Raw genomic sequence first — 27142 nt, 5'->3', positions numbered from 1 at the left:
GCTTAGAATTAACGGCAAAAAGTTCAATCTTGGGCTCATCAGACCAGAGAATCTTATTTCTCATAGTCTGGGAGTCCATGTGTTTTTGTCAAACGCTATGCAGGCTTTCATTTGTCTTGTATTGAGGAGAGGCTTCCGTCGGGCCACTCTGCCATAAAGCCCCGACTGGTGGAGTGCTGCAATGATAGTTGACTTTTTGGAACTTTCTCCCATCTCCCTACTGCATCTCTGGAGCTCAGCCACAATGATCTTTGGGTTCTTCTTTACCTCTCTCACCAAGGCTCTTCTCCCACGATTTTCAGTTTGGCTGGACGGCCAGGTCTAGAAACTGTTCTGGTCATCCCTAACGTCTTCCATTTAAGGATTATGGAGGCCACTGTGCTCTTAGGAACCCTGAGTGCTGCAGAAATTATTTTGTAACCTTTGCCAGATCTGTGCCTTGCTACAATTCTGTCTCTGAGCTCCTTGGGCAGTTCCTTCGACCTCATGATTCTCATTTGCTCTGACATGCACTGTGAGCTGTAAGGTCTTATATAGACAGGTGTGTGCCTTTCCTAATCAAGTCCAATTAGTTTAATTAAACACAGCTGGATTCCAATGAAGGAGTAGAACCATCTCAAGCAGGGTCAGATGAAATGGACAATATGTGAGTTAAATATGAGTGTCACAGCAAAGGGTCTGAATACTTATGACCATGTGATATTTCAGTTTGTCTTTTTTAATAAAATTGCAAAAATCTCTACATTTCTGTTTTTTTCTGTCAAGATGGGGTACTGAGTGTACATTAATGAGAAATAAAATGAACTTTTATGATTTTAACAAATGCTGCAATGAAACAAAGTGACAAATTTAAAGGGGCCTGAATACTTTCCGTACCCACTGTATGTGTTTTGGTTTTTGTTACATAAATAATATCTACTATAATCAAGATATTTTCCACCAGGTACCTACATTGATGCCTTTATTTCAGCGAGAGGAAACATTTGATGCTGTCTCTCTGTCTATCTATCTTTCCCTAATCCCCACTTTTTGCTCCATCTCTTTCTCCTTTTGCTGAGAAACAGACAATTGATCTCGATCAATCCATGATGTAATGCCTTTCAATTGGTGACAGCTGCTTTGATCTAACTTGATTAAAAAGCAGGCAATGGGCTTGTGTTCTTAAATGTGCCAGGGATTGGTTTCTGCTCTTTAGTAGGGTTGGCTTTTTTACTAGGATGGTGTTATCAAACCTAAAAGACAGAGGAATATAACTTAGGCTTGATATTTTACACTTAAGCCATAATATTATGTATTAATATTATAAATTTGAATTAATCCTACCATGTTTATGCGTTGGAAATGGCATATGCATGCCTAGGTTTGAGTTAGTGTTACACAACAGGTATGATTGCGTGTTAATTTCTCACTTCAACCAAATTAGTTGATGTGACAGAAGTCTCCATTCCCCATCAAACAATTTAAAGACATTCATGTGTAACAGTCAATCACTAATTGAAATGTGATATTAGAACATTAAATCTGTCTCTAACAATTAATCAGGGTAGGCCATAATTTGAACAGAAATAATCTTTCCAGGTATGTTAGTTTTATAATTACCACCCTCCGTTCTCTGCATGAAAATGTTAAGCCTGAAATGTTTCTGTCTTACATTGTGATGGTCATTCTCTCCCACGCCTTCCTTCTTTACTCTGCAAGATGAAGAGGCGTGTTTCTGACTTTTGTTTTAGCTTCTGGAGATTTCCACTCTCCTTGTATTTCGTTTCAGCATTCCTACTCTTGTCTCACCTTGTTTTTTTTTTTTCATGATATGTAAATATTTGCTCCATATGTGTCTCCCCTCCATTCTAGATGTCTCGCTCTGCCTCTACATTCAGTTTGAATGATTCTGCCAAGTGCGCTGCTGTGGTGCAGCGCTCTAACTCTCTAGACCACCCTCATATCAGAGCCAGGGTCCCTGTCTGTATCCGTACCCCCTGTAGCCCAACCCAAAGCCCTGCCCCTGAGTTATGCCAAAGTCCCTACACCAAATATTGTCCTAGTGCCCAAGAACCCAAGTCCCTCCTTCATGCTCCATTATTGACCCAACCACCACAAGTTATTTCGAGCCTTCCCACTTCACAGCAGTCCACAAATTCAACCACTTCCATTCCAGCCACCCGAAACTCCGCTCAGCTCAACTCCCAAATTACCCAGCCAAAATCCAGTCAGCATTTATCCAAGCACCATCTAGGGTTTCAGCTTAGGTCCCTGGCTCCTCAGTTGGTTAATGTCAGAGGGGGGACCTTGTCTGAGTCATGCAGAGATCCCCAAGTCCCCTTGGACCCACGCAAGGCTGTCCTGACCAGTCATCGCAGGGAGACTCTGCTCTAAACCATTGCTAAAATCAATCCTGGAGCCTGATGTGAGCAAACATTATTGTTGTCTAGTCTCGACCAAAAGTTTACCAACACCATTTCAACTTCAAATCTATCCTTACTACCTGCTGCATCCTGTATTTAATGCTTTTAACATGCATATACCACTGGTGCATTTCTTGTCCTGAATCAACTCCTTAGAAAACTCTGCAATGACGATAGATCAGATTAATAAGGTTCTGCTCAACAAATGATCTTTAAACCTTAATGATTATATTCAAGAGGATTAGAATTACTTCAAAGGGGCAGAGATTTTAAGGGTTGATCTGGAATCGCTGGGTTTCTCTGAATCACCCGGGTATCTAACTGGTGGTAGCTGGGAATATTCACTTGGTGGCGGCTCTTAATTGGGGACCATGTGAAAGCTGTCAGCTGGAACATTAAGGAGTTTTGTCCAAGTGGATGCTTGCTTTCCCTCAGCCTGGTGAAAAGGCTCCATTAAAGGCATGCTGTCACATTTTTAATATTTTATTTTCCTCACACCAGTGAGTACAGGCGGATCAATCAACTTTATAAAGTGTTGTTTTGACTGTTAATCATTCCACTGAACGGGTGATAATAGGTTTACGTAAGCATTTAAAGACTTGTTTAATTCTAATTAGTTCCGTTATAAAGAACCTGTATTACTAAAGTTAACTGCAAATTGAAGAAAAATATCAGGAGTAAAGATCCAAATGTCAAGGCATGCCTTTAATTTTGGTTGCTGTGCTCTTTGTGTGTATTGGCTTTTTCACAAAAAACTGCTTACTAGAATTAAAATGTCAACGTATTCATGGAGCTGGGCTGGCTTCTCATCTGAGCTTTACTATCTGATGGTAGGTCACCTGTCCTCCATTTTAACCATATGTGACAGTTTCTAAGCACCATTACGTCCTGTATTCACCTCAGCCATTTAACCGCTTCCCAGTTGTATGAGTGCTGCTCTAGCTGTCTGAAAGCTATTCATTGTAACAAATGGGGTTCGATATAATTAAATAATAGTGCAACCTCCTGGAGATGAATCATTTCATAATAAACTATACACAAGCCTGTTCAGTTCAAACTGCCAGTGAACAGAGCACTTTAAGAGGTGCCAGTTTTACTCCATCTTGCATATCAATTTGTTTTTAAGCATTCATGTTCATGGACAAAACACACTGAGGTTTGTTGGTGGGGTAGTCAGTTGTAATCTATAACTTTTTCTCATTAAATTGGTAGGAACTTGAAAGTAATTCAAATCAAATTAATATACAAGAGGAACAGTGTCCTAATTATCAAATCCTTTTACCTGTCCCATGGATACCTGGGATGCATGCTTTGATTTATATCTCATTAGTACCCAAGCATTAGACAGAGGTATCACACTTAATCAGGCCAAATAGTTTTTTAATGATATTCACTAATACCATGTTCATTACTAGTCCCATGTTTTTACTATTAGAGTAGAACGCTTGTGCAGCTTTGCTTGATACATAGTTCAAACAAGTACTTAGTTATCTCATGCTGCCTGTTGTGCAGCCCCTCAGGTGAACCTCTGACCTGCAGGCCTCCATATTGTTCTGATTTGCTGAACATAGGGAAGCCTCTCCAGGAGCAGTGCACCATCATCGTAGCAGGAGGTTCTGAAAGCAAACTGTAATGCTACCTCTAAACTACTAGGTTTTCCATTTGAATATGCGTCAGCTCTACTCCAGAGATACACCTTGCATCCACACTGATCAAGAGTTTTAGAGCAGCTAAAACGAGGGAGTTTGGAAATCCTGCTGGCCCCATTTTAGTTTGAAGACAGGTGAAACGGATGTTAAGAAACAATGACTCAAATCTTCTCGCTGATTGTGTCATGTTTGGTAATGATATCTGATTGGTGACTCGGGAGCTAACCAACCTCTTTATACCTTCATAACACATTAACACATACAGACTCACTGCTCACATGGCAAACACATTGCACAGGCTTTTAATAGTGTACACCTAAAGGGAGTTGGGACGCTGGTATTGAACAGTTTAATGGCTGAGTGGAAAACCATTAAACATTCATTCATGTAAGCAGTCATGCTCTCTTGTTCCAGTAATACCTTCTCCTGATGATGATTGGATTGCATTAAGATTTGTTTGAAGTATAATTTTAAATTATTTTGTATAACCTCCTCTCTTTGGTTTGTCTTTGCTCTGTCTCTGTATAATTTTACTTACCAGAGGTATGGCTGGGATCTGACCCACATGGTGAAAAAGCTTTCAGTTTGGTGGGGCAGCAAACAGGAGCAGTCAGTCAGGTTTAACTAAATACTCTGAACCACTGTATTGGAAAGTACAAGCAACACACATTCAAAGTATCTGTACAGGATTGCTGTGTGCACACTAGCCCATCTCTTTCAAATAGGAATTTAAGTTACGTTTGTCCAGTTTACATCATTGAGGGTTAGTTTCGTCGTCTTTGTTCTGCACTAAGAGCAGCACAGAGGTTGAGGCAAACGAGATCTAACTCAAGCCCTACAGTTGTATTACCACCACAGCTATTGCAAAGTCACCCATTTGTAGCCCGATGATAATGACACTCAACTGTCTATTTATTTTTAAAAGTCCCGGTGAAGTTTGGGATGTCAGCGGTGACACAGATGTTAGGAACCAGGCTGGCGCTCTTAATTGAAGTGAGGCAGCTGATTCGGTACAAATGATCTGATAAAACATTCACCAGTCTACATGGGTGCCATTAAAATGAATCCAAACAATATACAGGCTAGTTCAAATTTGTTCCAAGTACAAATAGTGGAAACATAGCGTACAGTGTCTATATATGTGTAAGAACGAGGTGCGTCTGTAAACTGATCGAATTTTACATTTGACAGTTTTACACTTAACGTTTATTTTCTCGTAGAGAATTGTTTACACTCTGATGTTCTGACTGCTCATGTTTCTGCCAAAATGGTCTTAAATGTTGATGTCACAGCATCTCTAGATCTCTGCAATTAATATAAATGGTACTTTATTAACAATAAGTAGAAAACATAAATGAAACCCAAGTTTGATTAAACTATGATGATCCTTGTGAACAACACAATCGCATATTAATATTTTAACTTCTGTGTTTACTTTTCTTATTCCGTCCTCTCTTCTGTGTCCAGGCACGCCATTCACCCTCCATGGTCCATCTGCCTTCCATGTTTGAGAAGAAGTACCACACATTCAGTCGTTCAACCACCCACCTCTTCTGAGACCCAGCCACATGGGAGTACCTGTAGAGGTCCACCCATCTTTTCAACTCATGTCTTGACTGGCATCATGCGTAGGAGGTGAGCAGACAGGCCTGTGTGTACAACGTTATCACTACATGTATAGTATGGCAAACTTTCAAATCCAGAAGAATTTGGAAAATAGAACTGCACTGAAGCTGTGTATGTCAGTCTGATGCGTGGCAGTATCAGAGTCCTCCAGCTGCTGCTCAAAGAACTTCCTGGTTGGAGCTTTAGCCAAGTATGGTTGAAACAATAAACAAGTTGTTCATCAACCTGACACCTATCATATGATGTATTCACCTGAACCTGGTCTGATCTTGAATGAAGACTGTATCACGAACTGGAACGGTACTAAACTATGCTCTGGGTTATAGGTGTGTGCCTCACACTTACAAATGAAGGATATTCAGCTTTTTTGTCTGCATTTCTTAATCATCTTGATATAAAACATTTAATGTAATTTAGCAAACACCTGCCACATTTGTGACATGTTGCCATTTTCCAGTGAAGAACACTTTGGTGAACTAAATCAACATTTAGTTTAATATGGTGAGGTGTTTCTATGCAGGTAACAACAACAACACACACAGGTGACAGGTAACACATGCAGGCTATAAATATCTGTGTGCGCTTCATGGACTTGTTACATCTGACCCACTTACCTTAGCTGGGCCACCGCTCTTTTAATTAACTGACTTAGTGAGACACCTTTTATATTCGCTTACATTAAGGGTTTTGTTGTTAAGGGGGTTGACTTAATTTCACCTGACATATTATTGTAATTAACACAATTCTAATGAAAAGCTATGATGCGTTCCAGCAGTTTTAAAGCTTCTATTTTAACATTTAAGAGATTTGGTCTTGGATCTGATACTTCCTGTTCAGCTGTCTGTGTTTTAAAATATGTTTTTACAGTGTGTCTGTGTCTATATTCCCAGAAGGGATCTGCGTCAGTGTACATATTTATTCTGGAGGAATACATTTTATACCAGTTTTCGTTCTCTCTTAATTTATGTTTTTCCCACTTTTATGTTGTTTTGCGGCTCGTCACTGAGCTTTAATCGTCTCCTGTTGTTGGATCTCTGTATTAAATGCACTTATATACGTACCTGAAGAGTCAAGCTTGTTTTTATTTAACTCCTGTGTATATCTGTCTTCCTTCACCACAACCTTAGAGAATTTGGTTCATTAGTCGTGGGAGCTGACTAGATGTGCCAAGTCAGTTGTGTAAGAATAAATAATTTGATTTCTTTTTTATGTCCTGGAGTTTGATTTTCTACGTCAATTCAAACAAATCCTGCCACAAGTTTTTTTTTTAAATAAGCAAATGTTCAAACTGATCTCATAAAAGATAAACCTCATTCTGCCACAATCACTCTTATCTTAGATATAATTGATATGAACAAATTAAACTTCTTCAGAAGAGCCTGAAATGTTTATTTGCAGAATATTCTTGGTGTTTCCAGTCGGCTTTGAAAGCCTGTTTGTGATTTGCATTCTACTTTGAAGGGAGCTCTTGAATGCTCCTCAGTACTTGTCTGTACTTACCCATTTGATGTTGGAGATACTTTAGAAGTTTTTGAATCCTCTTACCAAAAGTGTACTTTCCCTTCCCTTCATAAATCAGAGCTGCTGGTGAAAACTCCCTTCTGAATCAGTTGGGTCTGATGGGTCATTGAAGAACGTGAAGCCAGTTCAGAAACATGGGCAATGGTCAAAACGTAATGAAATGTGATCACCGCTGAATACACCCTTTAGTTTGTCCTTTTCAGAGACAGCACAGCAGTTTTTTACCATGGAGCCCTTTACTGACTAATAGAGCTTACCGTAAGTTCAGTAAGGAAGACTTAAACCTGCATACAGATCAGCTGACTGCGGGCGGTCCTAAATATTGGGAACGCCCACAGGAGGACTTAACCTGAATACTGGTCAGCTGATCATGGGCATTCCTAAACATCCAACCAGGTCTGTGCAGTTTCCTTCAGCCAGTCATACAGCAGCTGTCAAACTTTAAAAATCCCTTCTCTTCGCTTCCTCAGCCAGCGTCAATGCAGTGACTTGCTAACAGCACGCTCTGTAAACACTTACTATATACTTGCTGATCATCATCATGTTGGATTCCGACAACAATCCCCAGGAGGTTTTTTATCCTAACATAGATCTGCTTCAGGAGATCGCCTCCAACTCCTCGGGCGGTCGGCGCAAGAGCCTTCGTCTAGCCGAATGACATCCCGGATCCTGCACACACAAGGCTGTCCTTCACATCGCCCAGCTACAGGATCACGGCATCATGCAAGCTCCAGGCCTGCTTCCTGCTCAGCTTCGCGAGCTAGCAGACTACGCATCTCTCCAACCCGGTCCCAGCTCCCACCCAGTGCATGTTCCATCTAACCCAGCCGGCTTCCCCGCCGCGCCTGTCCGCGGGTGCCATGGAACCAGGCTTCATCCAAGTCCCCGCGGCTAAGATAAATAGCATCCAGCTCCAGGTGACATGCTGACATGCTGACAACCACCCTGCATTCCCTGGCCGCAACCTGGGGCAGCTGTGGCTGAGGGGTAGAGTGGTCGTCCTCCAACCTGAAGGTTGGCGGTCCGATCCCCAGTCTGACCCATCTGCATGCCGAAGTGTCCTTGGGCAAGATGCTAATGGCCCCCCATAGAATAACAAAGTGCTGCGAATAGATGCACTGTATGAATGTGCGTGTGAATGGGTGAATGTAAAACTGTACTGTAAAGCGCTTTGAGTGGTCATCAAGACTAGAAAAGCACTATATAAATACAAAACCATTTACCATTTAAGCTTACATAGTCCCTACCCAGCGAAAACACCCAACACACCTTGGCCTTCAGCCATCCCGGCCCCCGGTATAGGTAGGCCATACATCCCTCAGGCTGCTAACATTTCTGCATGCCTCCGATCAAAAATATTACAAGGCAAAGACATCAACCTAGTCAGCCTCATTCTGCCATCGCCAGAGTACGATAAACAATTGCCACAGGAGAAAACCTAACTGCTGATTCGCGTCTAATCAGAGATTTATCAATCTGACAATTCCTTATTGCCTTCAGTATCTTGCACGAAACCATATGCTCCATCTACCCCGAACGGAGACAGGAATTAGACGCTTACCTGATGCTAATCAGCGGCTTAAATTAGAGATACGGAAGGAATACATTCCACCAATAACACAAAGCCTTCTCTAACAAGGCAGCACTGAACATAGCGCCATACAACACATGTTTGAACTGGTCCAAAATACACAGAATTGCTCCTCTTGGTCGCTGGAGGCGTTCAAGCAATTGCATGTAATACCTGCGGAAATACGGGTCACACGCACCTTTTCTGTCCTTCAGTGGCGTTTCAAAACAACATTTCCCATCCATCAACTTTCTCCACATTTGTAGCATCTGCAAAGACGCACATCCCAAGTCTGTCTGCCCCAGACGCCTGATTCCATTCCAGAACCCACCTCAGATGCAGAAATGTTGTGGTTCAAAGCTCTTTTGAACACTCATCCCTCCACACCAATTAACGTACATTATCTAACGGCAGAATTGTGTTCTCATCTCGGACTCTGTATTAGTGAACTATTTAATCACCGGACTTTCTCAGGGCTTCCAATTGGGGATCCCGTCCTCTCCCACAGTTACATACGTGGCAAAAATACTCCAGTCCTCAAAAAATGAACCAGAAATTGTTTCTCAGTTGCTCGAGAAAGAAGTGAAAAAAGACTACATCATCAATCCCTACAAATCATCTCCATTCTCAGTGTTTTGCTCTAACCCCATAGCCACAAGGAAATATTCTGGGAAAAATAGATTAATTTTCGATCTCTCAGCCCCCCGCTCCAGCCCCTTCGCAAGCATAAATAGGACCATTCCAATAGAGCCATTTTCTCTCAATTACACCATAGTCGACCACGCAATCAAATTAATAAGTGTGCATTTTGACTTCTGGGGCCTTCATACTACTGGACTTCTTAGATTCAGGCTAAGTGGTGCCTGATTGGCTCATGAGCAGGGGGAGTGGTCAGCACAGCTGTAGCCAACCATCGTCAACTCTGGCTTAAAACCAGGAATTGTTTGGAGCGTCAGCTTCAGTGTCTGTGAAGACTCATCAGATGAAGACTCGGAGGATAAAGACGTTGGAGTCTTCGGGGAAGGCTGAGTATAGAGCTGCATTTTTATTTTTGAATATGTGTAAACTTTCTGTGCGAATTTCTCATCGTAGATACTATAGGCCTTGCACTCGTTCACACCAACACGTGACCTTTCCTGTCTTATCTATCCCACCCGCTCCACATATACCCAACACCTTGTCACAGGGGGCCTATGGAACTGCCAGTCAGCTACCCGCAAGGCAGACTTCATCTCTAGCTTTGCTGCACAGCAATCGCTTGATTTCCTTGTTCTCACTGAGACCTGGATTACACCGGACAACATATCCACCCCAGCTGCCCTCTTCACTGCCTTCTCTTTCACCCTCACACCTAGACCCACTGGTAGGGGTGGCGGTACAGGTTTACTCATTTCCCACAAATGGAGTTTTTCTCTCTACTCGCTTCCACTTTTTACCCCAACATCTTTTGATTTTCACGCTGTGACTGTTACTCAACTGGTACAATTAACTATTGTTCTCTACCGTCCACCGGGTTCTTTGGGAGATTCTTTGGAGGAATTAGACGTCCTCCTGTCAAACTTCCCAGAAAATAGCCCTGCACTTATCCTTCTGGGTGACTTTAACATCCAGACAGACAAGTCATCTGACCTTTTACTTCTACTGTCTTCTTTTGCTCTCTCACTCAGTCCTTCCCCTCCTACTCACAAAGCCGGTAACCACCTGGACTATATTTTCACCAGGAACTGCTCAACATCTAACCTCACTGTAACCCCACTTCATGTCTCCGACCACTTCTTTATCTCTTACTCTCTCCCACTATCTCAAACCGACAACCCTACCACATCCACAGAGTCTGAACCTGTTCGTCGCAACATTCGTTCCCTCTCTCCTGCCTCTCTAGCCTCCTCTGTTTTATCAGCCCTCCCTTCCACTGAATCTTTCTCACTCATGCATCCTAACTCTGCCACAGATATTCTCCTTTCTACTCTGTCCTCCTCTCTTGACTCTCTCTGTCCTCTTACGTCACGACAGGACCGCAAGTCCTCCCCAGCTCTGTGGTTGTCTGACTCGGTGCGTGCCGACAGAGCCACTATGCGAACATCAGAAAGGAAATGGCGGAAATCCAAACACCTGGACGACCTGCTTGCTTATCATTCTCTTCTCTCCTCTTTTTCTGCCTCTATTTCGACAGCCAAAAGCACTTTTTTACCAAACTGCAATTCAAGCCTCATTTTCTAAACCCAAAAAACTCTTCTCCATCTTTTCCAACCTCCTCAACCCTCCCAGTCCCCCTCCTCCTTCCTCCCTTCTACCAAGTCACTTTGTCAACTACTTTACAAAAAAGATAGATGACATACGCTCTTCATTCTCTGATCCTCCTTCTATAACCACACTTCCATCAACTTCATCTTCATCCCCTTCACTCTCCTCTTTCAGCCCCCTGTCTCCCAATCAAGATCTGACCTTGATAACCTCCGCCCGCCCGACCACCTGCCCCCTTGACCCATCCCTTCTCACATTCTCCAGTCTATTGCTCCTGACCTTCCTTATCTTACCCATCTAATCAACACTTCCCTGTCAACTGGCTGTTTCCCTAATTCTCTGAAGGAGGCAAGAGTAAATCCTCTCCTGAAGAAACCCACCCTCGACCCGTCTGAAGGTAAATAACTACATACCTGTCTCTCTCCTTCCCTTTGTTTCACAAACTCTTGAGCGTGCTATCTTTAATCAACTTTCCTCCTATCTTAACCATAGTAATCTTCTTGACCCTCACCAGTCTGGTTTCAAGGCAGGACACTCAACTGAGACTGCCCTCCTTGCTGTCTCTGAGCAGCTTCACACTGCTAGAGCAGCTTCTCTCTCCTCTGTCCTCATCCTTCTAGACCTCTCTGCTGCATTTGACACAGTGAACCACCAGATCCTCATTTCCTCCCTTCAGGAACTTGGTGTCTCAGGCTCTGCTCTCTCTCTGCTCTCTTCATACCTCAATGAACGCACTTATAGGGTAACTTGGAGAGGATCTGTGTCTGAACGTTGTCCTCTCACTACTGGGGTCCCTCAAGGTTCTGTCCTTGGTCCTCTCCTCTTCTCTTTGTACACCAACTCCCTCGGCTCTGTCATTCACTCACATGGCTTTTCCTACCATAGCTATGCCGATGACACCCAACTAATCCTGTCTTTTCCCCGATTGATACACAGGTAGCAGCCCGAATCTCGGCCTGTCTGACCGACATCTCTCAGTGGATGTCTGCACGCCACCTGAAGATCAACCTTGACAAGACTGAACTACTTTTCCTTCCAGGGAAAAAGTGTTAACCCCCACTCAGATGGCTAGGAACCTGGGTGTGAAACTCGATAGCCAACTCTCCCTTACTGCCAACATTACTGCAACAACAAGGTCCTGTAGATTCATGCTGTACAACATCAGGAGAATATGCCCCCTTCTCACTCAGAAAGCGGTGCAGGTTCTGATCCAAGCTCTGGTCATCTCAAGCCTAGATTACTGTAACTCCCTCCTGGCGGGTCTACCTGCTACTGCCATCCGACCTTTGCAGCTCATCCAGAATGCAGCAGCTCGACTGGTTTTTAACCAACCTAAATTCACTCACACTACTCCGCTCCTCCGCTCCCTGCACTGGTTAGCAGTAGCTGCTCGCATCCGGTTCAAAACACTAGTACTTGCGTACCATGCTGTGAACGGATCCGGTCCAGTCTACATCCAGGACATGGTCAAACGTTACACCCCAACACGTTCACTCTGCTCTGCTTCGGCTAATCGGCTTGTTGCTCCCTCACTGCAAGCTAAACACTCATCAAAAACACGACTGTTTGCCGTCCTGGCTCCTAAATGGTGGAATGAGCTCCCCATTGACATACGGACATCAGAAAGTTTACACATCTTCCGTCGAAAACTAAAAACATACCTCTTCCGACTATACCTTGAATAAAAAATAAATATATATATATACTAACAACTTTTGGAAACTAACACTTTAGTAGCACTTAAATGGCACTTACCTATAACACTTTGTAGTTTTGCTTTATTTTGAAGAAATTGTACTTTCTTGATTTTTGTCGTCCTTGGTATTGTTGTGCAATAGTAAGAGTAGAATTGACGTTGGCTAATTATTAATAATCATGAAATATGATTATTAAAATAACAATTATTTATTAAAAATAATCAAAAATGATAAAGCTATTAATTAAGAACAGTAACACATTTAATTAGAAATGATACGGTTATCCATTAGCAATAGTTAAAATAACTAATGAAAACAATACAATTATCAATTAAGAATAATACAAATCTGTAATCATTGCTTATTGTCGCGGGGCACCACCCTGGTTACAGGGACCAACGAGTCAATCTATAAAATATCAGTCTCAATGATATAAATTATATTAATAATCTCAATATTTAGTATTAATGATTGTATAATAAACAATGAAGGGTTTTAAGTTCGAGCACAGGCAATCATAATCCAGCTGCAATCACATACATATGCACAAATAATCACAGACTACAGATACTTTAATTACAAAAGCATTTATTAAAAAGGGGAAATAAAGTTATGTTATTCAATGATTCATCATTTTAACAAGCTCCGATATTTCAAAGATAAACACAGCAGCAGCACTTATCACAATTCAGAAAATACATGTAAAACCGGCGGTCTACCTATGTATGTCTGTCTCGGTGTGTGTGTGTGTGTCTGTGTCAAAGGGTCTCTCTGTGTATGTGTGTGCATGTGAAATACAGTTAGTGTTATTTAATGATTCATCATTTTAACAAACTCCCATATTTCAAAGATAACAACAGCAGCCGCTTATCACAATTTAGAAAACACATTTTTCATCTATGTGTATCTGTGTGTGTGTATCTGTCTGTGTCTATCAATGTGTCTCTGTGTCTGTCTGTGTGGGTGTGTGTGAGAGAGCGAGAGAGAGAGAGAGAAAAAAAGAAGGGGGCGTGGCGATGACGCAGTCACGTCACAACCAAGATGGCGGCCGATCATGATTCGTGGAATCGAGGCCTAAAAACTCTCAAAATGGCGGATTGACGACAAAACAAGATGGCGGAGCCGTTATGAATTTAGAGCCAGAATGGGAGGAGAGGGAGAGAGGAGGCGTGGCAATAATGGACTCAAAATGGTGGTTTAACTTGCGTTATTCAAAATGGAGTCTATGTTAATGACACCATGTGGCCGGAGCTCACACTGGTGGTCGTCACATGAATTACACAAAGGGATTTTCAGACAAAGAGAATTCTTTGTCTCTGCTTTGGCGTTCGGCCGCATGGCTTCCAGATGTGTCCAACCTCTCTGAATATAGATTTAACTATGTTACATGAACTGTATTCTAAATACAGATCGGATGTGTGTATAGGTCGGTTTAGAAGGAGAGAGAGAGAGAGAGAATACAAGGAGAAAGCAAAGCTCTTAAAAGCACCGTCAGAGACAAGTTACATTTACTTTAACACTCAGCACCCAAGTGGTGTTGTGTGCTGAGGTTTGACCGGTAAAGTATCTTTAAAGTTGTTCAAACGGTCACAATGAGCTGGAGACGCTGCTCACGGCGCTTAAAAACTATGGCACAAGGCCGTAACCGGAAACCGGAAGTGGCGAATAGCCGCTAAAACACTGGAGACTCTGCGGTTTCATACAAAACAAATACATTCAAGTATTAAAACAATACGCTACGTATTAGATTAACATCTGCCCAGACAATAAAGCCTCTTACTGTGACCTTCACGGTGTTGCATGCGCGTGTCGCGCGGATATTCCGGAAATCCAGTGAATAATCGTGGCCGCTCAAGCTTGGCGGCGCTGGCTCCTCTGTCGCAGCGGCGTCGGCTGGCCGAATAGGAACGGATTCTGCTTGCTCCTCAACGGGATGAACGTCGTGCTTCTTCTACAGGTGACGGCTGTGGAAGCCGTTTGTAGATCGTTGGGAAAAGAAAGTAAAGTCCGTGGGACAATCGAAACAGTCTGAGATTGTTCCGCGTGCAATTTCCTGTTTTGTCTTTTCAAGTTAAAACAGCAAAAGTCCTTTTGAAAATAAAAACGTCGACTGAGATAAAGGACAATGAATGGAATGAAAGAAAATAACTCTGGTTGCCCCCTTTAGCAACTAAATCATCTGGAAAGACCCGGAGGGGTCTGTTGACGTCTTCAGAGCATGGAAAAATGGCTGATAAACTAAAAGTTAAGGTTGCCCCCTTTAGCAACTAAATCAGCTGGGAGGCCCCGAAGGGGCCTGGTGATGTCTTCAGAGCAGGGTAAAATGGCAGCGATTATTGATGTCTCAGTGGTTTTGTTCTACCTGAGAGGTCCTGCCTCCTTGAGGTGCTGGTCATGGGATGATGCTGGCTTTTAGCCAATTGAGTGTCAGAGGTCAAACGAGAGTGGGAGCGGCCAGGAGCAGAGCAGGGGTTTCTGGGGAGACCCCAGGGATTAAGTTACCACCAGAAGATACAATCTCCGTGCTGGATCTTAGAGGGAGACTTTAGCTGGCTTCATCTTGGCTCAAAGGCCACGCTTTTACGACCCATTGTGTGTGGATCCCACCACATGGTTAGTTCTGTAGGGACTCTTGCCCAACAGTATGTACCCTCGGGGTTGAATGCACTTATTGTAAGTCGCTTTGGATAAAAGCGTCAGCTAAATGAAATGTAATGTAATGTAATAAAACTCGCAGGGCAAGGAGCCTGGCTTTCCAAAGCAGACATCACCAACGCTTTCAAAATCATCCCCCATATATCCTCCACAGTGGAATCTGCTTTGCGTCCGATGGGAATCTAAATTCTACTTCGCGGTACGCCTAACTTTCGGTGGTAGGAGTAGCCCAAGCATTTTTAACCACCTGTCTGAGGTGTTGTGCTGGATTCTGCTGAACAGAGTGAGAGTTCAAACTGTTCTCCATCTCCTGGATGATTTTCTTCTGGTAGATCCTCCTCAAGACAGCTCAGGCACGTCAGTCCTCAAATTGAAATGCTGTTTTCAATCCCTGGCCGTTCCCTTGTCAGATGAAAAATCAATAGGCCCGGATACAAGTATGGAATTCCTGGGCAACACATTAAATTCCATCCAAATGAAAGCGTCCCTCCCATCAGAGAAATTAAAGCGTATTCGTGAAATCCCAAAAACATACAGCGACGTAAAAAACATCACCAAGCAGCAGCTGCTTTCTCTCCTCGGTCACCTGAACTTGGCAATGTGCTTAATTCCTGAAAGATGCTCCTTATCTCCCGTCTTCTGGACACAGCAACCTCCATTCCAAATCGACATGATAAAATATCGCTTGACGAAGGATGCCGATCCGACCTGCGTTTCTGGACTCATCTGCCTGACCTGTCGAACGGCGTCACATTTTTCTATGCAGACCTGGTTCATTCCTCCGATTCTTAACAGTTCTTCACGGATGCTGCCCCATCCGGGTTTTTTTTTTGTTTTTTTCATGGACAGTGGTTCGCTAGCCGCTGGCCTCCCCTCCTTCCCAACACAAATCATCCACATTGTGATCCCCACATCTGGGGACAGCATTGGGAACGCAAACTTATCTCGGTCCTCTGCGACAACCAAACGGTGGTGAATATAGTCAACAAAGGGCGGTCCTCGTGTAAGATTATTATGCCATTCATGAGAAGTATCACATGGTCTGCCATTACACACCACTTCATTATCACAGCACGTCATGTACCAGGGCATGACAATACCTTAGCTGATTCCCTTCGCCGTTTTAATTTCCAGACATTCAGGCGTCTCTGTCCAAACACCTGCTCCAGTCCAATTCAAGTTCCTCCCCTCCATGTTCTTTCTCTCTATTAAAGATGAACCCCTGTTAAAATACCACGAATCAAGCAACATCTACTTAAAAAATTTACGATTTTGCCTGGAGGACTTTTGCTTTATTCTGCATGCCTGTTCACATAACACCTAAACCTGTACATACTAATGTAGAGAGTGCATTCATCTGTTACTGTATGGACGTCCGGCACTTCAAACCATCATACATCCGAGGACTAGTAGCAGGAATACAGTTCAACGCCAGATGTCACAACCCTTCCTTTCACAGTTTATTTTTAAATCTGGCTGTTAAACTACTTCTTAAAGGCATCTCAAAAGCTTCTCCTCCCCTTCCAGACCATAGACAACCCATCACGCTCTCTGTTCTGCACAGGATGCTGTCAGTACTAAGAAACGGCGTGTTTTCTCCTTACACAGACTCACTTCTCGATGCTGTATGTTTATTAGCTTTTTATGGATTTTTAAGGATTGGGGAGTTTACTATACGCTCCCAAACATTTAATGACTATGTCGACATTTCCTTCAACGATGTAAATTTCCACTCCACTACAGTCTCCAGCTTAAACATTCCAAATGCAATGGCGCTTGTTCCTTTATAGTGGCTTGCATCGATTCACTTTTCTGCCATTTTCAGTCTATGATAAATTTTCCACTAGCCCTCTTGGTCCCCTATTCCTCATTCCTGGGAAACTTCCCTTATCAAAAACCTGGTTCAAACTTCATCTTAAAAAATATCCTCATTAAAGCAACCTATTGCCCGAGTGCTATTCAGCCCATTCCTTCATGAAAGGAGCTGCTATTTCAGCAAACCAAGGTATTTCCTCTTCTTCACTCCAACAAATGGGGAGATGGACTTCTTCGGCTTTCACCTCCTATATCCGCCCTGATATAAACACTGTCCTTTCAAATCAAAGATCTCTGAAACCCTGATGTTGGTAAGTCATGCATATAACTGGTGGTGGTTTATTATCTGCTCACTGTTGAGTCATGTTAGCTATATAGATAACTTCTCATTTAAACACACACCTAGGCACTCTTTTCACGCATTGCCTACACGGTCTTGCCTACACTACACTTGGTCGGAAGGACCCCATACATGCGAGCGGAGTATGTGCACACTGTATTTTACTTTCGGTCCAGCAGACCTTAATTTTCAGTTTGTCATACGACTTAATTTCTGTTTACATTTTAGATCCCTGATTATACTTGCATATACTTTTTCAATTACCTCATATCTTGTCCACTCGGGGTGTAGATGCACTCCAACGAGTCATCTCTATATTCTTTTCGATAAATGTATAACGATCGTCGTTTTACCAAAGCATGTATTATCTTCTAGGATACTACAACACAAGATAAGACTCATCATTATCTCACTTCCCCTGATCTACATTCTTCATCTTCCTTCTTTTGGGGGTATTCCTGTATGTAGCTCTGCTCCAACCCCTTCTAATCCTGATGACATCACACAGGGGTCTAAAATGCCAAAGACTATAAATATTCACATTACTCTGTACATTGTCAAAATAAACCTTGTTAAATTGAACATCAAGTCTCTCCTGATTGAAATGGAGCTTAGCGTAAGTTCAGTAAAGAAGTCTTAAACCTGCATACAGATCAGCTGACTGCGGGCGGTCATAAATATTGGGAACTCCCACAGGAGGGCTTAACCTGCATACTGGTCGGCTGATCATGGGCGTTTCTACACATCCAATCAGGTCTGCGCGTTTTCCTTCAGCCAGTCATTCAGCAGCTGTCAACTTAAAAATCCCTTCTTTCAGCATCAGCCTTATTACCAAAAGCTCTCTTGACATCATCCTGAGATGATATTTTTTTGTCTCAGCAACACGACTCTTCACCCTGAAACCTTGGGAAAATCTCCTGCTGTTTTCTCACATGGGCTCATTCTGATATCATCTGGAGTCATTACCAGGGGGCTGGTCCCATTATCCGAAGTTCAGTGTCTGAAAGCAGCTTAAAGGCATAGTTCTCTAAAAAAATTGACAAATTTAATCCATCTACTCACCTTTACATACGCACTTGTTTTGTTGACTCAAACACTTCACCCAGTTCTCCATCGGCCTAGCATTGAGTATTTAGAGTGAATTTTCATTTTTCGTTGAACTATCCCTTTAAAGCTAGAAGAATATTTTCATATTCATTTTGTCGCTTCGGTAGACAAAAGCGGCTGCGTTTCTACCGTCTTCTGATGTAAAAAACCTTGGTCGAGCAGTTTGTGCATTCGTTTTGGAAGTTAGTGAAAGACGCAGCAGTTTGCAGGACGCATAGGGATGAGGTGCTGCACTCGTAGATTTTAATGTCGTTGAGAATCAATTGTTGCAAATGAAATAAGAGATTTTTTCATGCAGGGTTTTTCTGAACGTTAACACAACATTTAAGTCGCCTTGGACGTCCAGCTTTGAGGTCTGCACAGTGAGTTTGACACATGTTTGTCCTCCTGCCCTCAGATTCATTGTAGTCTCATAGCCTGCATACTGATGATTTCCTCAGAGTGGGCCAAGGTGTGTTTTGAACGGTTAGCCTTTAATTCATTTTAGCCCCATTGGTATTTATGTCATGGTGGCTCGCTGGGAAGGGAGTGTCTCCTGTTTGGTCCTCCTCACATGTACCATCTTCAAAGCTTTATAAAATAATCTGTGTCTCCTGGATAAAGCACCGAACGTGCCAGACTGCCAAGCGAGCAACTACAGGTAGAGTGCCATACAGGCCCGAGGCAAGGCGAGACTGGGGAATAGCCAGAATGAGAAGGCACCTCGTCATGGAGGACATTCACTCTTTTCATATTTGCCTTTGCCTTCACTTCAAAGTGCCTCTGACTGGCTGTTTAGGGGTGAAACGAAAAGGGAAACAGGCTATAAGGAGGAGGCAGAGTGGGAGCAGACTGACTTCCATCATGAGGAAGGACACAGTCGGAAAACCCTAAACCTATGCAGCACAGGCTCAATGAATACTGTCATTGAGGGAGATGTCTTCATATAGATTCTCTGCTCTGTGCACGACGAAAAAAACCCATTTCCCCTCCACAAAAAGATGATAGCGGTGAGACGAGACTACAAAGAGAGCAGTCTGACATTGAAATCCCTCAATGGACTCTGACTTCACACGATGGAGTTATCTCCTGTGAGTTTCCAGAGGAGGTGTAAGCATGACCAAACTCAGCCTAACTTCTGGGAGCATCTCAGACGAGGGGATTCTGAAGTCAGGGGTTATATTATAATTAGTGCTGTCAGTTTAACGCTTTATTAACGGCGTAAACGCAAACCCATTTTAACGCCGTCAATCTTTTTATCGTGAGATTAACGCAGAGCTGCCAACTCTCTCGCTTGCGCCGTGTGACACACGCTTTTGCATGTTGGTGGTTGACTAAGTCTCAATAATTTTTTAAAACATCATCGTATCAGGCCGTCATGAAGTACAAGGAGAGGGCGAATGTGTGCGTGTGTCTCTGTGTGTGTGTGTGGTTCCAGATAGCGCACCATAGCCCCGCCCCATGCCCTCGTGCACTCGCTCAGGGAAACACATTGAGATCAGAGTTCAGTGACTCACTGGTTCTTAACTATGAAAACAGTGAAAACACAGAGTTTCTCTGGTCTCAGCTGATCAGAGATCAGCGCCTCAGCTTCTCGATCAGAGCAGAAGCTGCAGTTGGTTCTTATCGAGCTTCAGTATCTATGTTTGCCTCCAGTCGCTTTTTGTTTTAATATTTCGCCAACTAAAATATATATTTTTAAGCTACTAGGCTGCAGCTATATGTTTTTATTTATTTCAAAATAGGGTACTTCTTATTTCATACATTTTCCACAAATATGGGGAGGACTCAAATAGCCCTAGACAGTTCTGTGTTTAATTTGTTTCAAAGTAGGCCGACGCTTGCCTGTGTATTTTGTTTGTTTGTTAATTTGTTGCTTGTCTGTTTGAGAAGCCTGACTGCTATGTTCACAGCAAACTTGAAAAAAATAAAATATTAAGCCATGGTTTAACTGCACTATAGGCTGAGTCCTTGTTTACCTGAAATGTGCACTTTATAATTTTATTTTGTACCGCCCTGTTTGGCAATGTAGTTTTTCAATAAAATAAAACATTTGCATAAAGCAAGCCAATCCACTTTCCATGTTGGTAGAGCATTAAAGCCCCTAAACAATTATGGAGAAAAAATTAATGAAGGGACATTAAGAATAGATACAAATTTGCGATTAATCGCGATTAATTTTGAGTTAACTATGACATAAATGCGATTAATCGCGATTAAATATTTTAATCGTTTGACAGCACTAATTATAATCAATTTAAAGCTACTTCACTGTGTTTTAAATTATGTTTAAAATTTGTCCCATATCACCATTTTCTTTGCCGAAGTCTGCAATTGGGAAAAAAATGATGTGGGTTTATTTGTTAAATGATATAACTGTTATGCCAGCACTGTAACTGCCACCTCTGGCCTATTTCCTTTTGAAACAGCAGCAGTCTGATGTGCCTGGTGTGGGGCGTGTAAGACTGTTATCAGAGCGAGTCCCTGCAGTCAGTTTCCAAAACCTGGTGAAGAGGCTGAGGAGCAGCAGAGTGGAGGCTGATCAAGCAGCAGAATAATTCCCATGGAGTGGGATCCACATGTTCAACAGTCAGTGTCGGAAGATATTTGAGTGTACACTAGAATATATTTTGGCATTTTAATATTGTGCATAACGAAATGAAAGGCTGTGTCTACTGCCTGTGATGTTTCCCCATGTTAACCAGACTGCTCTGGGATAATAGCCCAACAACTCTACAGTGACCTGACTTCAATAGTTAAAAATATGAAAGTTTTATTTTTGTTGATCTGATCAATAGTTCTAAGACTCTGGACATTTGAACTGTTCATTAAAATATGTAAATTACAAACATAAGACTTACGCTATGTCAACTGGATTGAAATGAAAGAAGATGTGATGATGGTGAAATCTGTCATTCGCAGGAACATTTAAAAGCCAATCCAATATCTTAAGTATACGATGTTCTGATAAATGAAAAAATACAGTATGAGGACATTTTAATTCAGATTTTTATTACCATTGATTTTTTAATTGAACCGATAGGCAGGCTCAGACCAGAAACTAGATAGTGTTATCTGTCACTAGTTATATGCCTGTGTATGTGCGCAAGTGTTTGCATTGTGCTCCTATCTTTGAAGGATTCAGGTTAGAATTAGGGTAAGGGATAGTCATTTAGTTTGGATGGTTAAGGTTAGGGTACAGGGCTAGGGAATATATAATGTCAATGAGTGTCCTGACTAAAATAGAAGTACAAACATGGGTGTGTGTGGAGGGGGAGGGAGATCATGTGACTCGGTGGACTACGGCTGACCTTCAGAACATCAATAGACTCTCTGTGGAGAGCAGAGCTCAGCTGAACATTGACCAGCTCTGATCTGCCTTCCATCAGTTTTTTTCTCCCTTTTCACAACCAATTACTTCCTCAATTGGTTCAGTGAGCCCCTCATTCATTTACGGACAGTCATCACTGCTCACTTTGTACAGCTGGAGGCGTGGAACCCTGACAGGAGCTGCCTGAACTACCAGAGTTTCACTGGAACCACTTGAACCATCCAAGTGTGAAATGGAAGTGGATCCTCTAAGGCTGTGCTTCTGCCAAGGTTTGATGTTTATCAATCTGTCTCACTGTCACAAAATCAAACATCTATTTACAGTATTTGGGATAAGAATGAATTCTAATCAAAAAATCCTTAACAATTTGTCATATTTATTGTTAGAAAGTGACTAGTTTCCTTCCTTTTTGATGAAGCTTATAGTTGGAGCTGGGTCAGGTCTGCTTTTGACCAGCTATTAGTTATGCTGCTATAGACCGTGATTGTCGGAACTTCTCTTTTCCTCCTCTCATCAGTACATGTTACTGACTTCCTTGTGTTTTATCTTTGCAGATCCAGGATCGTGGCAGCAGCCAAATTGTTAACCGTGACGGTGGGTCGTGATTGTGGATTATGATTTCAACTAGTATACAGCTAATAGGTCCACTCACATGTGCTACCATGATTTGCTATGCCACTATAACTAATTTCATGTTGCCTTCATCTCTGTCTGACTTTTTCTTTTGTATAAAAACTTTAAACAATCTTTGCATGAGCCAACATTTCACTGCACGTTCAGGTACAGACAAAAGATAAGATGACCTGAAGTGATGCCGTCAAGTGTTGACAGCTCTTGATTCAGTGGAAGCTAATGTGTGACCCAGCTAACTGTTACAAATCAACGATGTTACTTGGTTGGTTTTCTGAAGAGGACTTCTGAAGCTCTGCTCGAGCGACTGTAAGGTTTTTGGTTATTTCATTATTTTAGCCAATCTGCTTACTCCAAGTCTCGATGGTTTTTAAGCTTCTTCCATTTCACAATTATTCAGCCCACTGGGTTCCTGGGAACATTCAAAGCTTTAGCAATGTTTTTATATTTTGCCCTGATCTGTGCCTTGTCACAGTTTCATCACAGAGGTCGACAGAGAGTCTCCAACGCCCTTGACACACTAATGTGGATATTTTGCTACACTAACTTCCCTCTGTGTTTGGGCCTCTCGTCCACACACAAACGGCATTTAAGTCAATGAAACGGTTAAAGGAGGATTTAGGCAGGTTGTAAGCACATGATCGATGGTCAAAGCAAAGAGGAAACAGCTGATCACAATGACCACAGAGATAATGCAAAGAGTGTGTTTGCCCATTAAAAGTTGGTGCAGATCCAGATAATTTTTTCTTAAAATTTATAACAACATTTTTATTGATTCCTCAGAGAACAACTCATGGGCCTTGATGAAAATTCTGACATATTTCAGGAACTGATATTTATGTGTGGAATTTCATGCAGATCCAAATACAATCTGGATCTAGTACATTTAAATGTGCTTTTATAGGGCTGTAGTTTTTTTCAGCTGCTCTATGGTAACCAATAGGGCTAGAAACCTGTAATAATGTGTGAACATACAGTGTTGTGGTATTAGCTATAGGTTTGTGTTAACTTAAAGGGACCTCCACTGCCTGCATTTTGGATAATTGAGTGTAGAAGAAATATGCCATTCTAGCTTCCACCCCCTCTCCCGGGGACAGAACTGCAGAGCCACGATTCAAGCAGCAATATCTCAGGCTAAAAACTGCATTTTAAACCCATTGTCTCTGACTACAGAAAAGGTCCTGAAACACAATAGAATTACCACTTCAAACTGACCTGTATCCTATATCGTGTTAATCAAAACACCATCACTGAAGACCCTCATCTCTAAACATTGTATATTTTTTATGCAGGTGAATCCTCTCTGTCAATTTGAATCCAACAAATACGGGTCGTCTCCACTTACCTGCACACGCTTGAAGGGGTTTAATTTCCAGCTTATGGTGATACTTCTTTGGGGCTTAATTGGTGTTTCATTAAGGGGACCCCAGATTTAACTCCTCAGCACATGTCTCACAAAGGTTTGGTGGCATTTGCACAGCAAATTCTTCCAAAAAAAAGAAGCACTGTCACAACAGAAGCTGCGGCTCTTGAATCAATTCATGGATTTGTTCTGGCGGCAGCTGCCAGGTTTCTCTCAGGATTAAAGGGGTATTGTTTGCCTGGGTGCCACTAACAAGACCCAGATGAATTAACAGGGATGAGAAATTAATTAGAGCACTGTCCTGCCTGTGTCATTCTTTCTTACAGCACTTCATTTTCCTTATTCTCCATCAGCCGACTTGTTTTTATACAGTTTCAATCATTGCTTTGAATGACTCCTCTGGAGGAAGTGATGAGGTGACACAGGACCAGCTCCTGGATGATTACCCGAAGTCGCAGACAGAGATGGAGAGAAGGACAGGGAGAGAGACGCATGACTGTAGATCAATGACTCAAATGAAGAATAATGGTGGTATGGCACTAGGGACTTCCAGCTGCTTATGAGTCGTAAAAAGGTGAGAAGTTCTATCTATGTCTCACCGAGCTGTGTGTTTACTCACTACTGAGGACATCAAAGGCAGAGAGACGCTAAACTTATTTACATGTTTTACCATAGTAATGACAGGATGAGGGCGTTCAACTCCCGCTTCGATTCTCCTCTTTTTACATTCTTCTTTTATGCCGTGACTGAGCTGTGTGTGCATATATAAACCATGTTCCTCTTGTTGGTTCTTCATGATAAGTGTTGGGCAAGAGTCCCTACAGAACTAACCATGTGGTAGGATCCACACACAATGGGTCGTAAAAGCGTGGCCTTTGAGCCAAGATGAAGCCAGATAAAGTCTCCCTCTAAGATCCAGCATGGAGATTGTATCTTCTGGTGTTAACTTAATCCCTGGGGTCTCCCCAGAAACCCCTGCTCTGCTCCTGGCCCCTCCCACTCTCCTTTGACCTCTGACACTCAATTGGCTAAAAGCCAGCATCATCCCATGACCAGCACCTCAAGGAGGCAGGACCTCTCAGGTAGAACAAAACCACTGAGACATCAATAACCGCAGCCATTGTTACCCTGCTCTGAAGACATCATGAGGCCCCTTCGGGGCCTCCCAGCTGTTTTAGTTGCTAAAGGGGGTAACCTTAACTTCTAGTTTATCAGCCATTTTTACCCTGCTCTGAAGACATCATGAGGCCCCTTCGGGGCCTCCCAGCTGTTTTAGTTGCTAAAGGGGATAACCTTAATTATTTTCTTTCATTTCTTTCATTGTCTTTTATCTCAGTCTACGTTTTTATTTTCAAAAGGACTTTTGCTGTTTTAACTTGAAAAGACCAAACAGGAAATTGCACGCGGAACAATCTCAGACTGTTTCACTTTCCCCACAGACTTTACTTTCTTTTCCCAACAATCTACAAACGGCTTCCACAGCCGTCCCCTGCAGAAGCGCGAGATTCATTCCGCTGAGGAGCACGACCTCCACATCCCTGAAGAAGGACGACGTTCATCCCGTCGAGGCAGCACGAGAAAATCCGCTTCTTGTCCGGTCCAGCGGCGGAGCACCGCTTGAGAGACCACGTGATTCACTGGCCCGACGCGCACGCACACCGCAAGGGTGGTACAGTAAGATGCTTTATTGTCTGGGCAGATGTTAATCTAATGCGTAGCGTATTGTTTTAATACTTGAATGTATTTGTTTTGTATGAGACCGCAGAGTCTCCAGTGTTTTAGCGGCTGTTCGCCACTTCCGGTTCCCGGTTACGGCCTTGTGCCATAGTTTTTAAGCGCCGTGAGCAGCGTCTCCAGCTCATTGTGACCGTTTGAACAACTTTAAAGATACTTTACCGGTCAAACCTCAGCACACAACGCCACTTGGGTGCTGAGTGGTAAAGTAAATGTAACTTGTCTCTGACGGTGCTTATAAGAGCTTTGCTCTCTCCTTGTATTCTCTCTCTCTCTCTCTCTCTCTCCTTCTAAACCGACCTATACACACATCCGATCTGTATTTAGAATACAGTTCCTGTAACATAGTTAAATCTATATTCAGAGAGGCTGGACACATCTGGAAGCCATGCGGCCGAACGCCAAAGTAGAGACAAAGAATTTCCTTTGTCTGAAAATCCCTTTGTGTAATTCAGGTGACGACCACCAGTGTGAGCTCCGGCCACATGGTGTCATTAACATAGACTCCATTTTGAAGAACGCAAGTTAAACCACCATTTTGAGTCTATTATTGCCACGCCTCCTCTCTCACTCTCCTCCCATTCTGGCTCTAAATTCATAACGGCTCCGCCATCTTGTTTTGTAGTCAATTTGCCATTTTGAGAGTTTTTAGGCCTTGGTTCCACGAATCATGATCGGCCGCCATCTTGGTTGTGACGTGACTGCGTCATCGCCACGCCCCTTCTTTCTCTCTCTCTCTCTTCTTTCTCTCTCTCTCTCTCTCTCTCTCACACACACTCACACACACACTCACACAGACACAGACACAGAGACACATTGATAGACACGGACAGATACACACACACAGATACACATAGATGAATACATGTGTTTTCTAAATTGTGATAAGCTGCTGCTGTTATCTTTGAAATATGGGAGTTTGTTAAAATGATGAATCATTAAATAACACTAACTGTATTTCACATGCACACACATAGACACACACACACAGAGAGACCCTTTGACACAGACACACACACACACACCGAGACAGACATACATAGGTAGACCGCCGGTTTTACATGTATTTTCTGAATTGTGATAAGTGCTGCTGCTGTGTTTATCTTTGAAATATCGGAGCTTGTTAAAATGATGAATCATTGAATAACATTATAACTTTATTTCCCCTTTTTAATAAATGCTTTTGTAATTAAAGTATCTGTAGTCTGTGATTATTTGTGCATATGTATGTGATTGCAGCTGGATTATGATTGCCTGTGCTCGAACTTAGAAGCCTTCACTGTTAATTAAATAATTATTAATATTAAATATTGAGATTATTGATTTGACATTTATCATTATGAGACTGATATTTAAAGATTGAATTGTTGGTCCCTGTAACCAGGGTGGTGCCCCGCGACAATAAGCAATGATTACAGATTTGTATTATTCTTAATTGATAATTTTATTGTTTTCATTAATTATTTTAACTATTATTAA

At 42.4% G+C, this 27142-nt stretch overlaps 1 protein-coding gene across 4 annotated transcripts in view; it reads left to right on the top strand.

Annotated features, from left to right (window-relative positions):
- Nucleotides 1-6822, top strand: part of ect2 (epithelial cell transforming 2) — a 46096-nt gene extending 39274 nt beyond the window's left edge. For 2 of the 4 annotated variants that reach the window (XM_062396183.1, XM_062396182.1), the window contains 2 exons: nucleotides 1852-2404; nucleotides 5519-6822. In XM_062396183.1, coding sequence (XP_062252167.1) covers nucleotides 1852-2373 — 522 coding nt within the window. In that variant the 3' untranslated portion in view covers nucleotides 2374-2404; nucleotides 5519-6822. The remainder of the gene's footprint in view (nucleotides 1-1851; nucleotides 2405-5518) is intronic. The other 2 variants (XM_062396186.1, XM_062396185.1) reach the window with 1 other exon arrangement.
- The last annotated feature ends 20320 nt before the right edge of the window (nucleotides 6823-27142 follow it).

The sequence above is a fragment of the Platichthys flesus genome, chromosome 9 (assembly GCF_949316205.1).
Source record: "Platichthys flesus chromosome 9, fPlaFle2.1, whole genome shotgun sequence".
In the NCBI taxonomy this organism is placed as follows: Eukaryota; Metazoa; Chordata; class Actinopteri; order Pleuronectiformes; family Pleuronectidae; genus Platichthys; species Platichthys flesus.
The sequence above is the reverse complement of the archived record's forward strand: the minus strand, read 5'-3'. Positions and strand labels throughout refer to the sequence as shown.